Consider the following 13403-nt stretch of genomic DNA (forward strand, 5'->3'; position numbering starts at 1 on the left):
ATATGTAATTTATAATGTTTAAATGTTTAAATGCAGTTGTACATTGAATTTTCTTTTTTTTTCTTTTAGGATTTCTTTAAGTTTTTTTTTTTTTTTTTGCTGTTATTATTTTCCAAGACACGGTTTTGTAGGTAAAAGGATTCTTCTTCTACCTCCCCTTTCTCATTCTATTTCCCACCCTTTTATACCCCATATTACAATAGTATAGTGCTTCAGCAAGTCACATGTCCAAGCATTCTGCTATTTAAGAATACAATGAATTTCAAGATAGATTTGCATGATTTTTAAAATGACAAAGGAAATGATTTAGTTATACCCCATGTTATACAATTCTAAGATAAATAATCCATCATTTATTCTATAATAAATTCATTTGACACTTTCTAGTCTCTTACAGTTGAAAAATTTAAACTAACACTGACAACAGAAATGTATTTTTAATGCCAAATTTTTATCTACATAGATTTTTTTTTCTTCTTCCAATTTGCTTTGCTAAGTACTTTGCTGTGATAGTTCCTCAACTTTTCTATACCTCGTGTTGCCTTATCCCTTCCATTTCTTCCCACCCATCATGGCCCTCTTTTGTCATTACTTGCTTCACTATTCAATATTCTAACCTCCATTGCCCTCAGGCAGGTCCCAAGACCCCAGCCCACTCAAACCCAGGAAAATACCAATCATCTATATTCCTGTATACACACAGTCAGTTGAATATGGCTAAAGCAAACCACATTATGGGAAAATTGCAAGTAATCCACGATTAGTTACTGAAACTTGTCTTGAAAGCCCGAATTTGTAACTGTTCATCATCCTCACACACTTCCAATTTCTTCCAACCTACCCTCATTTTCTAAGAGCTTGGCCTGCTCTCACCTTACTGAGAAGGCCTGGATGAATTTCTCTGCCTCCATCATCTGCAAACATCAGCTCGTTTGCAAAGCTCCCTCCTCCCCTTTGCTGTCAGAGGGCTTTCCCAGTTTTATCACAATACTATGTGAGGACTTGGCCTGGTGGGGGCCTCCTTGCTTTGAAGGTCAGGCATTGGACCCCAGAAACACCCAACCCAGACACTGGGTATTCAATTAAGCAGTAGGTATCTCTGGACTACTTTTCTTTTTGTAGCCCAAAGATGGATACCTAGGAGACCCAAAGGACACTTAGTGGCTGACTCCATTAAATACTTTATGTGAGAAATGCCAGGACTTGTGTTTAAGATCTAAATGGGTAAACACAGCAGGGGAGGAAAGAGGGAAAAAGGAGAGAGGAGGTAAGGAGAGAGAGGAGGAAGATATACTTATGGCATCTATATTTTTGGAATCAGACTGTTTCACAAAATGTAATGGTCTCTGTATGTGCTACAAATACAGAGGAAGATAACCAACTCAGAAAAGAATGTGAAGGAAAAAAATCTATTAATACTATAAAGGAGGCACAAAACAATCGGTAAAAATATGGGAAAATGGAACAACCAAGTCATCACTTATAAATAACTATGCTAGGCTATAAAACTAAGCAAAACTTTTAAAAAGCTAAAATTAAATCATGCATCTTTTCTGACAAACACCTCACCTGAAAACAGCACCCGACACATCTGCAAAATGAACGAACGCAAGGAAGAGACCAGAAGAGAAATTGCAAAATTGATCTTCAGTTCTAAGCTCACCCACGGCTCTCCTTTCTCTACATACCTGGCAGCCCCTCGTGCTCCCTCTTGTCTTCTTCTGTATGAAGGCCCACAGATACCTTTACCCGCATGTCACCTCAATCATCTCTTCTGTGCAATCGTGCCCAGTTGAATCTTTCATGCTCTGAACTGAAACATCAGTCGCTCACTGCTGGTCTTACCTGGTTGGCGCCATCTGTGGAGATGGTGAGAGCGTGCCTGGCGACTCACCTGGCTTGCTGGCAGACGCAGCAGACCCAGATTTTCTCATGCTTCTGGTAGGAGCAGCAGCTCTTGCAGACATTGAACTTGCAGTCCCCGCACCGGCGCTTGGTGTTGACGAGGAAGGTGAAGGGTGAGCAGCAGCGCATACAGCAGTGCTCCACAAACTTCTGGTGCTTCGAGAGGATGCTGCACTTGCTGCCTTCCTCATCCAACTTCTGCTTCATCTCACTGGGAAACCAGAACAGCAAACGCACACATCAGGCCAGGGGCTGTCTCCCCGAAGCACCCTGCCCAGGCGCACCCCAGGCCAAGCAACCACACAGGGATCTTCCCAGAGAAAGAACAACTGCTTGGCATTATGTCCAGAAACTCTGAGTTAATTTTTTGTGCTATATTTTAGATGTATATTTTCTACAAAACAGCATGAACCATTTGTTGCTTTGAGTTCAGAGACTACATAAAAATTATTATATAAAATGAAGCACATCTTTGAAAAATAAACCATTTTACTTAACGGATACACAGCCCTGCCGGGAACATGACCAATGCAGATCGCTGAACACTGGAGCCTCCAGAGCCTTTTACAAATTTCCAATCAATCTGAGCCAAAGCTGAAGGAACAGTGAGTCAGACTTTGAATTCTGAGCCACCTTTGGCAGTAGCAGCAGAATGATTTGTGACAGTGAGAAACACGTGACGCTGACCACTGAGCCACATGTGTCCTCTCCAGCTGGGAAGAAATTCCGGTTTCTGAGCCGTCCCAACCCCTGCTTTAAACACAGACAGATCTCTCATTTTTTGTCTCCCAATCCCACTTCATCTAGTCTTCCAAGTTTCTACTTCTGCCCCACAAAGTTAGCACTCGGTACCTAACTCTGCTCTGCCACATGCCACACTGGATTCTGATTCTCTGTGTGCTTTGGACAAGACGATGAACTCCTTAACGAAGACCACGGTGGCCCGCTCTGTCCCAGGTGAGAGGGCCGACCTAAACCAGTAATGAGTATGTGTTTCTTTTTAAGTTTAGCCACTTGGCAAGGGATGACATGAGCACTGGTCTGAAAACCGTGAAACCTCCGTGACCACTGCCTAAGCTCTCCAGACTGAACAAGCAAAAATAAACCCGACATGTGGCTGCCTCTTCCTTCGCATCTGTAAACTGTGATCACATACAGAGCAAGACTTTGCATTTTCTGTCTGCTTACAATCCGCCTCCAACAAAGCACTGTAGCAGAACTGAAATACTCAGGTATCTGTCATGGTCCACGGTTACTGCTTCTCACCCCTCAGGTCCCACAAAGGATGCGACTGCTCATATTTACAAGGAAGAAAAAGGAGTAACGTGTCAGAATTTAAAATGCTCACATTCTCCATTCATGCGCTAATGTTCACAGACAAACACAAGCTTTCTGGATCCCAGCACCGGGCCCCTGTATCAGACAGCATCCACAGTAAGAGATGTTTTCGGCCTCAGAGGATTTTCTTCTGGTTGCTGGGCTTATTGCTGCAGCTGTGACCTGCTGTTGGGGGGGGCAGGAGCAGGGGTAACCTCTCCAAGGGACATGGAACTGTCACTGCTCTCCAGGTTGCTGTAAACACTCCAGAAATGTTCCAGACTTCACTGCCGCACTGCCGCACTGCCCGGGAGGAACACAGGCTCAGCGGATCTCCCCTGCCTAGATCATCGCGCAGTGTCCGACGTGGCGCCTGGCACGGGAACGCCTACTGCCATTTCTCATGAAGGTTTGATTTATCCACCCAGCAGAGAATGTCTGTCAAGGCGAATGCCAGCCTGTGCAGAGATGCCAAGTTTCACTGTGACTCTTGAATCCCTGGCCTGATTTCGCTCACAGCTGGGCCTCCTGCCTGCAGCTCTCTTAGCACACTATAAAGCACGGCTTTATAGATTCTCCAAATCTGGGCACAGAAAGGCACGCTAAAAAATTATTTCTTTGGCATCTCCCTCACAAAAGACAAGGGCTGTAAAGACCTCTCTGCCTTATTTACATTTTCATAAAAAGGAATGGGGCGGCCAATATTGTGACACGGCAGATTGAGCTGCCACTTATGCCACCTGCACCTGCCAGTGTGAGTCCCGGCCACGCCCCTTCCGATCCGGCTTCCTGTGGATGTGCCGAGGAATTAAGCACCACACAGCACAAACATCTGGGTCCCTCTCATCCATGCGGGAGAACATGATGGAGCTCCCGGCTTCACCCTTTCCTAATGTTGACATTTGGGGAGCAAATCAGAGGATGGAAGACTTTCTTTCTGACTTTTGAACGAATAAATTCCTGAATAAATGGGAAGTGGGGATCCCTTCTATGGAATGTCTTCGATGTCTGTGGGATTTGGTGGAATTATCCTCTTAAACCCACTTAAGGCAGCGAAGGAGGGGCTTCCACATTTATTTTGCCTTAATTTCTGGAGGACACCAACCTAGGGCTCGGCTGCAAATCTGGACGAGGAACTTCCATGGGCAGGGCAGATGCCCTTGGCTTCCCTGGTCTCCAGACTCACAGCTCGTGCATGTGAAAACATGCTCATGATGTGCTGGCTGCAACAGCGTAGGGGAGGTACACCATGCAACCAGCTTTAATAACTCAGCACACAGATAGTAAAACTACCACTGAGAAAAACCACAGCACCCTAGGAGAGTGGCTGCATGCTTTGCATTAATGTATTTGATAAACACAGTTTTTCCCGTATGCATCATCTACCGTATGTACAACGTGATACTTTGTACTCAGTGTTTGAACTCAAGAAAAACCTTAGATTTCTTAGTACAGCCTCCCCACCCCAACAACAGGAGAGCAGGCCCAAAGTAACACATGCAGGATGACACAGCCAGTTGTCCTCCCTGAAGGGAATGCTCATCTTCACTTGACATTTACGCCGGGTCTGGCTCAAATAGCCTTTGGTCTTGGACCCAAGGTAACACTCAGTTGCAAAACTCAAAGGGTGCAACTAATGAAATGTCAGCTTCCTCCCACTGCTCAGTGTTAATCTCCAGATGCTAATGTGAGCAACTGATCTGTTTCAGAGACCCTGAAGACATTTCGCTGAAGACCTGGATGCTTGTAGAGAAAGACAAAACATGCAGGGTAGGGCTCCAGGAACTGCAAGGCCATATTTTGGGTAGATTGCAAAATCTGCTTCATGCTATAAAACGTTTGTTTATTACTCTTTCAAGCTTTGTTCGGCACAGGAAGAAAATTCAAATACATTATACTGAAGGCGCCTTTTAAGATGCCATTTTGTTCCTGGGGATTGGGAAAATGTTTACCAATCACTTTCGACTTTGCTTATAAGAGTAAAAATGCCAAAAGACATGTTTAATTAAATACAGATCTTTGAACATGTCACAATTCGTACAACAGCTCCTTATAAATATTCTCCCAGATTCCAGCATCCAGAGAATGCCACGAGAGTGAGCTGTTTTCTCCTCCTAAGGAAAATGAAGTTATGGTTATGAATAAACGTCATGCTTATGGGACATCAGTAGACCCAGGGCTTCTGGCACCATAGTCAAACACAACAGGAGACGTGCTTGGACTATGAACCAGATAGGGCAAAGAAAGAACTGAAGCATCTCTTAATGGTTTAAACTAATAAGCTGCTCACTGGCTTTTTTCTTTTGTAAGAATTATTTACTTACTTGAGAGCTTTATTAGATAGCATTAACAAGAGAATATTTTCTACCTGTTGGTTCATTCCCTGGATGGCCAGGAACCAGAAGCTTCTTCTAGGTTTCCCAGTGGTGGGGGTCAAACACATGGGTCATCTTCCATGCTTTTCCCAGACAAAGAGTTGGATTGGAAGTAGAGCGGCCAGGACTTGAACCGGCACCCACATGGAATGCTAGCATTGCAGCATTGCAGGTGGCAGCTTTACAGGCTATACAATGACACCTGCCCTTCCCTAGGTCTCATATGTGTCCACTTGCCTAAACTGATAATGCTGCCTCTCCAGGTACAGAGTCTTCAGGGATGCAGAGGCTGTTTAGTTGCACAGCAATGGCATGCAGGCAACTCTCATTTCTGCACCTGACAGAACAGGTAGCCAAGGTACACAGAGGTTAGGAGACCAGTTCAGTCTTAAATGGCTCATGAGTGCAGGGAAGACTGCATTGGAGTCCGAGCTTCCTCACCAAAGCCCCAGGTTCTCTTCTCCTCCAGCAGGCCACAGGCCATGGTTTGTGAATTGTCACAGAACATCACAAGCCAGCTCTATGTGTTCCTGGATGCACCCAGACCTCACCACCAAGGGCACACAATGGAAGAAGGTGTGAGGAGGGGAAATGGGCCAGCTCACCAGGGAGAAGCACACAGGCTGGAAATGAGAGACAGGGAGATTGCAGCGAGCAGCTAACCTGCAGCAAGGCAGGCCAGTGCAGACAAAGTGCAGAGGCACGGAACATGGAAGGGGTTGGGGCGGAGTTGTGACACAGCTGTAATGTGGCTCTGTAGAGAAACGCAGCCCACCGGAGGGTCTGTGTGTGTTCTGATGAGAACAGGGCTCAGGCACTTACGGAAGCTGAGAAACCCCATGACCAGTGGTCTGTCACTGAGAGGCCCACGGGTGTGGGTGGTGACATTCAGTTCCAGCCTGAAGGCCTGAATCAAGCAAGAGAGCCAAGGGTGTGGACCCCAGCTAGAGTTTTCTCTCTCAGTGTTATTCGCCCATCCCACTCAGACTGAGTTAAGGTTACACGTGCATTGCTTTTCTTCCACACCCAGGCAGCCCAAGATACTAAACCAAGAAGACAAACAAACATCATGATGGAGAGTGAACCTAGGTCAGTGCGGAGAAAGAGACACAGAAGGAGGGAAGGGGAGATGCTAATTCTTCTCTTCTTCTATAATGACAGAACCTTAAATTTTTTGCTTCCCACAATAAAGCCCATGTTTTGCAGCATCTCTTGCAGTTAGGTGTAGCCAATGTGACTAAGTGCCACTTGATGAGACTACATTGAAAGTGAGGTGTGGGGGCACAGGGTGCCCGGAGGAAGCTCACTCTGCCAGGAGGAGCGTCCTTCTCATCTTTCACTTTTCCTACCCCTTCTCAGTCTCTGTGACGATGGCTGGAACTCAGCCTGCCCTCTTCATCTACAATCTGACCTTAAGAGGCTATGTGGATCAGAGGCATGTGGTTAGGCCCTCAAATGCATGGAGGAAACACCTACACTGGTCCTAAACCCACTCCTAGATTTCTTTTAGGTCAAACATCCATCCTGCATAAGTCACTGTTGTTTGGATTTTTTTTCGGCTTATATGCTGATGAAAATACAGGAGGGGCAGTGGAAAGTGTCAAGTGCAGTGAGGACATGTGAAGGATGGGAAGGAAAGGCTGGAAGATGGGACAGACAACGCCAGGATTCAGAGTAGGATGGGATGGAAAAGGCTGACAAGATGGCCCAAGCAGTCCAGAGTCAGAACCATGAATTCTGAAAACCTGTTGACATCCTATTGGGCAGAGGCAGAAGGAAGGTATGCCAGCTGGATGGAGAACCAGTGCAAAGCACAGTAAAATGGGCAAAAAATAAGCTGAACCCAACAGAGTATGGAAGGCCTGAGGTGAGTCTGAAAACCAGGCTGCTCTGCAACATTTGTCCCCCCACCTGCCTCACCTACCTTGTTCCTGGCGGGCTGCTCTGTTCTGCTTTGGAGTTGGGTGGGTCTGTCAGAGGCCTTCCTTGCACAAGCATATGGGGTTTGAAAATGGTCATTGCTACTGTTCCCTTTACAGCTCCCTCCTACCACAGTGTCCAGTGTGGCTGGGGTTCCTGCCCTCCTGGCACTTGCGGTCAGTGAAAGCTCTGCTGTAGTCTTGGCTGTGCATCTCGGAGGCCAGTTTTCTGTGATACCCTAATGGCCCTAACTCCTCAAGTGATCACCCTTTCCCCTTGACCTTGGAGCCTAGCCCAGTTCCCAGAAGTCTCATGGCTCTGTTGCAGAACATCTAGGGTGGTCCCATGCCCTGTGGCTCTTTCTTGTTTGTATCTATGGCTCCCCAACATTGCTTGCCTTTGTCTGGTTAGCCAAACATCCTCTCAGTTCTCACCAAGTCCTCTCAGCATCCTCTCCCAAGGCTCATCCTCCACTGGAAGAGAAGATCGTTTTCATGGGAGGAAATGTTGTAAGGACAGCATAGGTGGAGGTATCAGAAACACCTGGAAGGTTGCTTCATCTCTCTGACCTCAGTTTCCCTGTCTGCATTATGATGCCAGTGATGTATATTTTGTGAGGTTGATTGGTGAAGTAGAAAGGAAGGATGCATTTGTAACATCTGTGTACCATGGACATAGGATAAAACTCAATGCTTTCATCATTGCATTTGCATTGAGAACAGCAGAGTGATGACCTAATGGAACCATCGAGAAATAAAGGACACAGCATTTCCAGTGACATAGGCTTTCTGGGAGCAGACAGCAGCCCTGTCCATTCAGAAGCTACACATTCCCTTCGAGTCCATTTGAGTGTCTCCCATGGGGCTGCTTAGCAAGGCCTGGGCCTTTAGCAGTCATCCTTTCCTCTCCATGGTGCCAAGGCTGCCCAGCACAGGGCCTTCACAATAGTGGGATCTGCCAGTCTCTGCATCTGGTCCATGCAGCTCCGGGTACCTACCCACCCGTCAAAAAACCAACTCTGCTGGACATCTCACTCAGTGTTGCCTTTCCTTTCTGCTTTCTGCCCAGCTGCTTGCCTTGGTTTCCTTGACAGGGTCCCTGTCACACAACCTCATCCCTGGGCAAGGCAGGCAAGATACGTTTTAAGCAACAAAGCATCCACGTGGGCTCATCACGGCTTGTCTGCATCCCTCATGTTGTGTTGGTCCCATCTAGACATAAGGCTATCAGCATAGAAGAGGCTAGACCCACTACAGAGAAATCCAATTGCTCTGGACTTGCTGCCCTTATGAATATCACCCTCAAGGTGGAGCAGAGATGTACCTTCTGGCTTTACACCTGTCAGACCTCAGAGAGTTGTGATGCTAGGAGTCCTGAAGGGTCTTGCTCTTTACAACTGCGTCATTGAAGAACCTCTCTTAGCTCTGTCTTTCCCTTCTTGCTTTTCTGTGTCTGAACTGGTTCTTGCTACTGGAATCCCAGGAAGATAATGAAGAAGGTCAACTCACCTCCTCGTATCACACTCCTTTTCCCTGGAGAGCAAACTGGGACCTCCATGGTGACTCAAGTCCTGGCTAAGCTAGAGAACTTGACCATTTGAGAAAGAAAGTAAGCCTTCATCTAACAGCCACCCCAGGGGTTAGGATTAGACAAACATGTTGGTCTTTGAAAACTTGGTGAAAATACTACTCATCCTGAAGCCAACATCTAAATTTATCCACTGCTTTAAAATTCATACTGAACACATTCATAGTTGAAATTTCTTCTCTTGCTCACACAAATGGACCCTACATCATTTATGTGGTTCTTTATTAAATAAACATGTATGGAAATACTTCCTGTACTATGTGACATTCTAAGCTCACAAACGTTCAGAAATAATCATAATAAAAAAGACATATAGCTATGGTGGCAGGAGTGGGGAGCATAGGCAGGCAAGAATTGCAGAGCTGAAAACAGGGCCTTGGGGTCCCTTCTGAGGACTAGGGGGCAGCTGGAGTTACTGAACTGAGCCAGGAAGAGCCAGGGGAATCTAAAAAGCCATTTCTAGAGAAGCTGTGTGATGTTTAATTGGATGTGTCGATCTAGCTTGGCTGCAGGACCAGATGTTTGGCTCAACAGGTTGGGATGCTGTTATTGAGGTACTTTTTAGAAAAGATGAACATTTAAACCAGCAGACGTCACCCTGCCAATCCAACTCCTCTAATATGTGTGGGTCTCACCTAATCCATGTGAGGCTGCAACCAAGTGATGACCCTTCCTGAACAAGCATGGGATTCTGCCACCAGACTCTCTTTGGACTCCAAAAATCTTGCCTGGGTCTTCAGCCCTCCAGCCACCCTGCAGACTGGGGGCTTGACCAGGTTTAACCATTGTATGATCCAGTACCTTAAAATAAACCAACTGCTTCCATGCGCTCATACATCCCATGGGTTCCTGGAGAACTCACCACAACCTGCTGGATGCACACTGCCAGCACCAGTAGGAGCAGAACTGCAGAAGCACAACCTCCACCTCAACACAGAGCCCAGGAGGGAGGAGGCAGAACCAATGATGGGCCAAGGCTGGGCTAAGGCTGGCTGGGCCAAGGCTGGCTGGGTTAAGGCTGGCCGGGCCAAGGCTGGGTGCATCCAAGCAGCTGAGCTTTCTTCTACACTCTTCCCACACAACTTCCTGATTGGCACACTATCTTTGTAAATAAATATAAACTCAGAGGACCACCTGCTCCCCTGTCAGCTCATAGGAAAGTGACAGCCAGTGAAGCCCCTAGGTGTCACTGTCACAATAAGGCTGACCCCTGACAGCTGATCAGGTTTACTTGGAAGCTGCTTTCTTGATGGTTGGACACGTTTGTGCACACAGACTTGTGACCAAAATACAGACTGTTTGTTTCCAAGTGACATGGGAAATGAAGCCAACATTAGCTCCTTCTCCACTGTGAATATATCGCCCCAGAGTGCCTACTGAGGTTGCCACACACTTGCAAAGCTAAGACATGGGCCCTCACAACACCCGAATCCTTCAGTTTAACCATGTAAGGGAACCGCAACAGCAGCAGCTTCCCGTTCTGCTTCACAGGTAGCTTCTGGTCTTAACTAGCGTACACCGTGAGTGCAAATGCGGAATGCTGTGGAGTAACTATTGATTTTCACAGCTACAGGGCAGCCTGACTACTACTGAACAAGGGTGCTCCACCACAGGATGCTCACGTGGAAACCCAAAGGTCGTCTCACAACCTCGGAATTAGCAGATTCTGACTCTGTGAGCAGTCGACACACACTGCTTCCCCCTGGAGCAGCCAGGCTAGGTAACCAGCCCCGCCACTCGCATAAAGGTACAAGTCAGGAACAGCGGCTTTCTTCCTCTTAGCACGTCTAAGCTGTCCTAGTCAACCCGGGTCTGACACTTCCTGCCTCCCAAATACACTCTGTTCATCCCCATCTTTGCTGTCACGCTCTCGGCCTACTCAGCTCCTCTCCCCAATCTCCACCGTGACAGTTTCTTTCAAATGTGGAGTCACGGCTCCCTCTTCTCTAACCTCCAGAAAGGAGGACCCGTAAAATACGAAAATACAGGACAGGTGCTTGGGGCCATGGGCAAGATATCGTTTGGGATGGCCACATTCCATCTTGAAACACCTGCACTCAAGTCCCAGCTCCCCTCTTAATTCTACAGTTCCTGTAGTTGGGTTCCTGCCATCCATGAGGGAGACCTAGGCTGAGCTCCCAGAGTTTGTGCTTGCTCTCAGACCCTGAGCAAACTGCTCATGCCCACAGCTCTCATGGTCTGTTTGGGTATGAGAACAGCAGGATGAGTTACACCACAGGGCGAGAGGTCAGTGTGAGCTTTTCAGAAACAGAAGCAAGAACACAGTGATCCCAGTAGAAGAGAGACATGAATTTGAGCTGGCTACCAAAGCATCTTTGTGTGTACCTGGAATGCCAAAAGATTCGAGACATAATTTAACAAAAGTTAGCCACAAAAGTAAAAACTCTTCAAAAAACTAAGCTAAGGGAGAAAATATGTATTAAGGGAAGCCAGACTATTTACTGCCCTCTCCTCAACCCACCTTGCTTCACCCAGAGCTGTGATTAAAGCTATGTCTTTCTCAGTCTGTTAGATGTCCAATACATGGAACTGACCAATATCACAACTCCTGGTGGGGGTTACTTGGGGAGTCACTCCAACTAGGCTGCAGGCACTGATGTGTGCGAGGGTCAAGTGTGTGGTGGGCAGGTCTGGGCTGCGCTGGTTCGTATGAGAGATGGGGCTGGGGACAGAACTGACCAGGTGACTACAACTACTAGTGTGTGTGTATAGGCTGATATGGGTGACAAATTGAGCTGGACCCCTCACTGGCTAACACAGAGGAGTCAAGTCTGGGTCATCTCTAGTGAGGTTTATTTGGGGACCCCTCAACTGGACCACCGGACTCAGAACTCCAACCATATGGAAAATCACAGGATCTGTGGTCTGCCCGTGGAGTACATGTTTCAGAACTGGGTCTCTTCGGTTGCTGGAGCTTGTGCAGCAGACAGCATGTCCGGACACACATGGGGGACATGACAACCAGTTCACTGAGGCCTGCAGAGGATTCTAGTACCAGGGAGGGCAGGATAAACCGGACAGCTCTGGGTCAAGCTTTGACAGCAGCTATCTGGGTGAGTGGAGACTCTGAGAGGGACTGTATCAGCCAACGGACCTTGGAAGCATTTCCTCAACCTTGCGGCAATGAAATCAACAGCATCTCAGAACTACTGAAACCACTTAAGCAGTATCCTTGAAACATACTCCACACTGGGCACCCTGGGATGACATCGGGCAGCCGTCCCCCACACGGGGACTGATGCATTTGGGCTGTTGGGAATGGGCCTCTCCCCACTTTCTCCAGATACAAGAAGAAAAAAGAAGATTCAAAGCAGTAATCTCATTTACTTTTCCCCATTCCTCAACCCTCCCCCACTCTAATCCAAGGTCCCATGGACGTGCATCCTTCTTAACTATGTAAACATCACCAAAACCAAATTTTAAAGCAAGAAATAAAAAAGAATTAATTTAAAGAAAGAATTTCCAGGCTGGATGTACTGAGGATGACATGGCCTGGATAGACAAGGGCTGGGAAATGGGTGGAAGGCAAAGAGTGCAGAGACCAGGATGCTGTGTCAAGAGGGTCACAGAATGAGTTGACGCTTGGGACAGATCAATGTTAACAGTTTGCCATGTGGCTGCCAGGAATCCTCAGTGCCATCCTCAATGAACGTCTACGCATACTCCATTAGAGGGCAGCACTGAACTTAGTGAAAAAAGTCTACTTGACAAAGGGAAAGTGTGTCATCTCCTGGGCTGATGACTGGAATGCTCAGAATGAATAACCAGATACCCTGGAAAGCTTCCAACAAGATTTTGGACCTTCAACATCTCTTCATTCACGGCCTGTGGACTAACATCATAATAACAATCATGGGTACCAGCCTTTGGCTGCCTGCTTTTTAAGCCTTTCTGGTTTACAGTGACTAATTATTTCATTTAGTTCTCAAAATAATTCAACAAATGGTGATCTACCTTACAGATAAGCAGAGAGGCCCAAAGAACAGACACTGTGTGGCACTTGGATTACTGAGTCCATGATTTCTTGCATGGCATGGTATGGATGTGCCTTCGATACTGTATGTGCTCTACTGCATCTTCCTAAGAAGGGAACTGCAGACAGCGAAACACAGACGGGGAAGCGCCCCACACAGAGATGCGGACTGCGTCAGTCTGCCCCCACGGGGCTGAGAACCTCTCTGAAAACTCCTCAAATGATTCTGAAAAACCTCTACAACCAAATAAATTCATCTTTTAATTCCATTTCCCCAGAACTGTTGAAGAATCTTGTACCAGGAA

The 13403-nt window shown here is 47.0% G+C and overlaps 1 protein-coding gene across 5 annotated transcripts in view; it reads right to left on the minus strand.

The window, feature by feature from the left end:
* The window catches only part of MYRIP (myosin VIIA and Rab interacting protein), a 153915-nt gene that overhangs the window by 81222 nt on the left and 59290 nt on the right, over positions 1–13403 (minus strand). For 4 of the 5 annotated variants that reach the window (XM_058678840.1, XM_058678842.1, XM_058678839.1 and 1 more), the window contains exon 3: positions 1895–2116. In XM_058678840.1, coding sequence (XP_058534823.1) covers positions 1895–2116 — 222 coding nt within the window. Of the gene's footprint in view, positions 1–1894; positions 2117–13403 lie in introns of those variants that run through there. The other variant, XM_058678843.1, reaches the window with a different exon arrangement.

The sequence above is a fragment of the Ochotona princeps genome, chromosome 21 (genome assembly GCF_030435755.1).
Source record: "Ochotona princeps isolate mOchPri1 chromosome 21, mOchPri1.hap1, whole genome shotgun sequence".
In the NCBI taxonomy this organism is placed as follows: Eukaryota; Metazoa; Chordata; class Mammalia; order Lagomorpha; family Ochotonidae; genus Ochotona; species Ochotona princeps.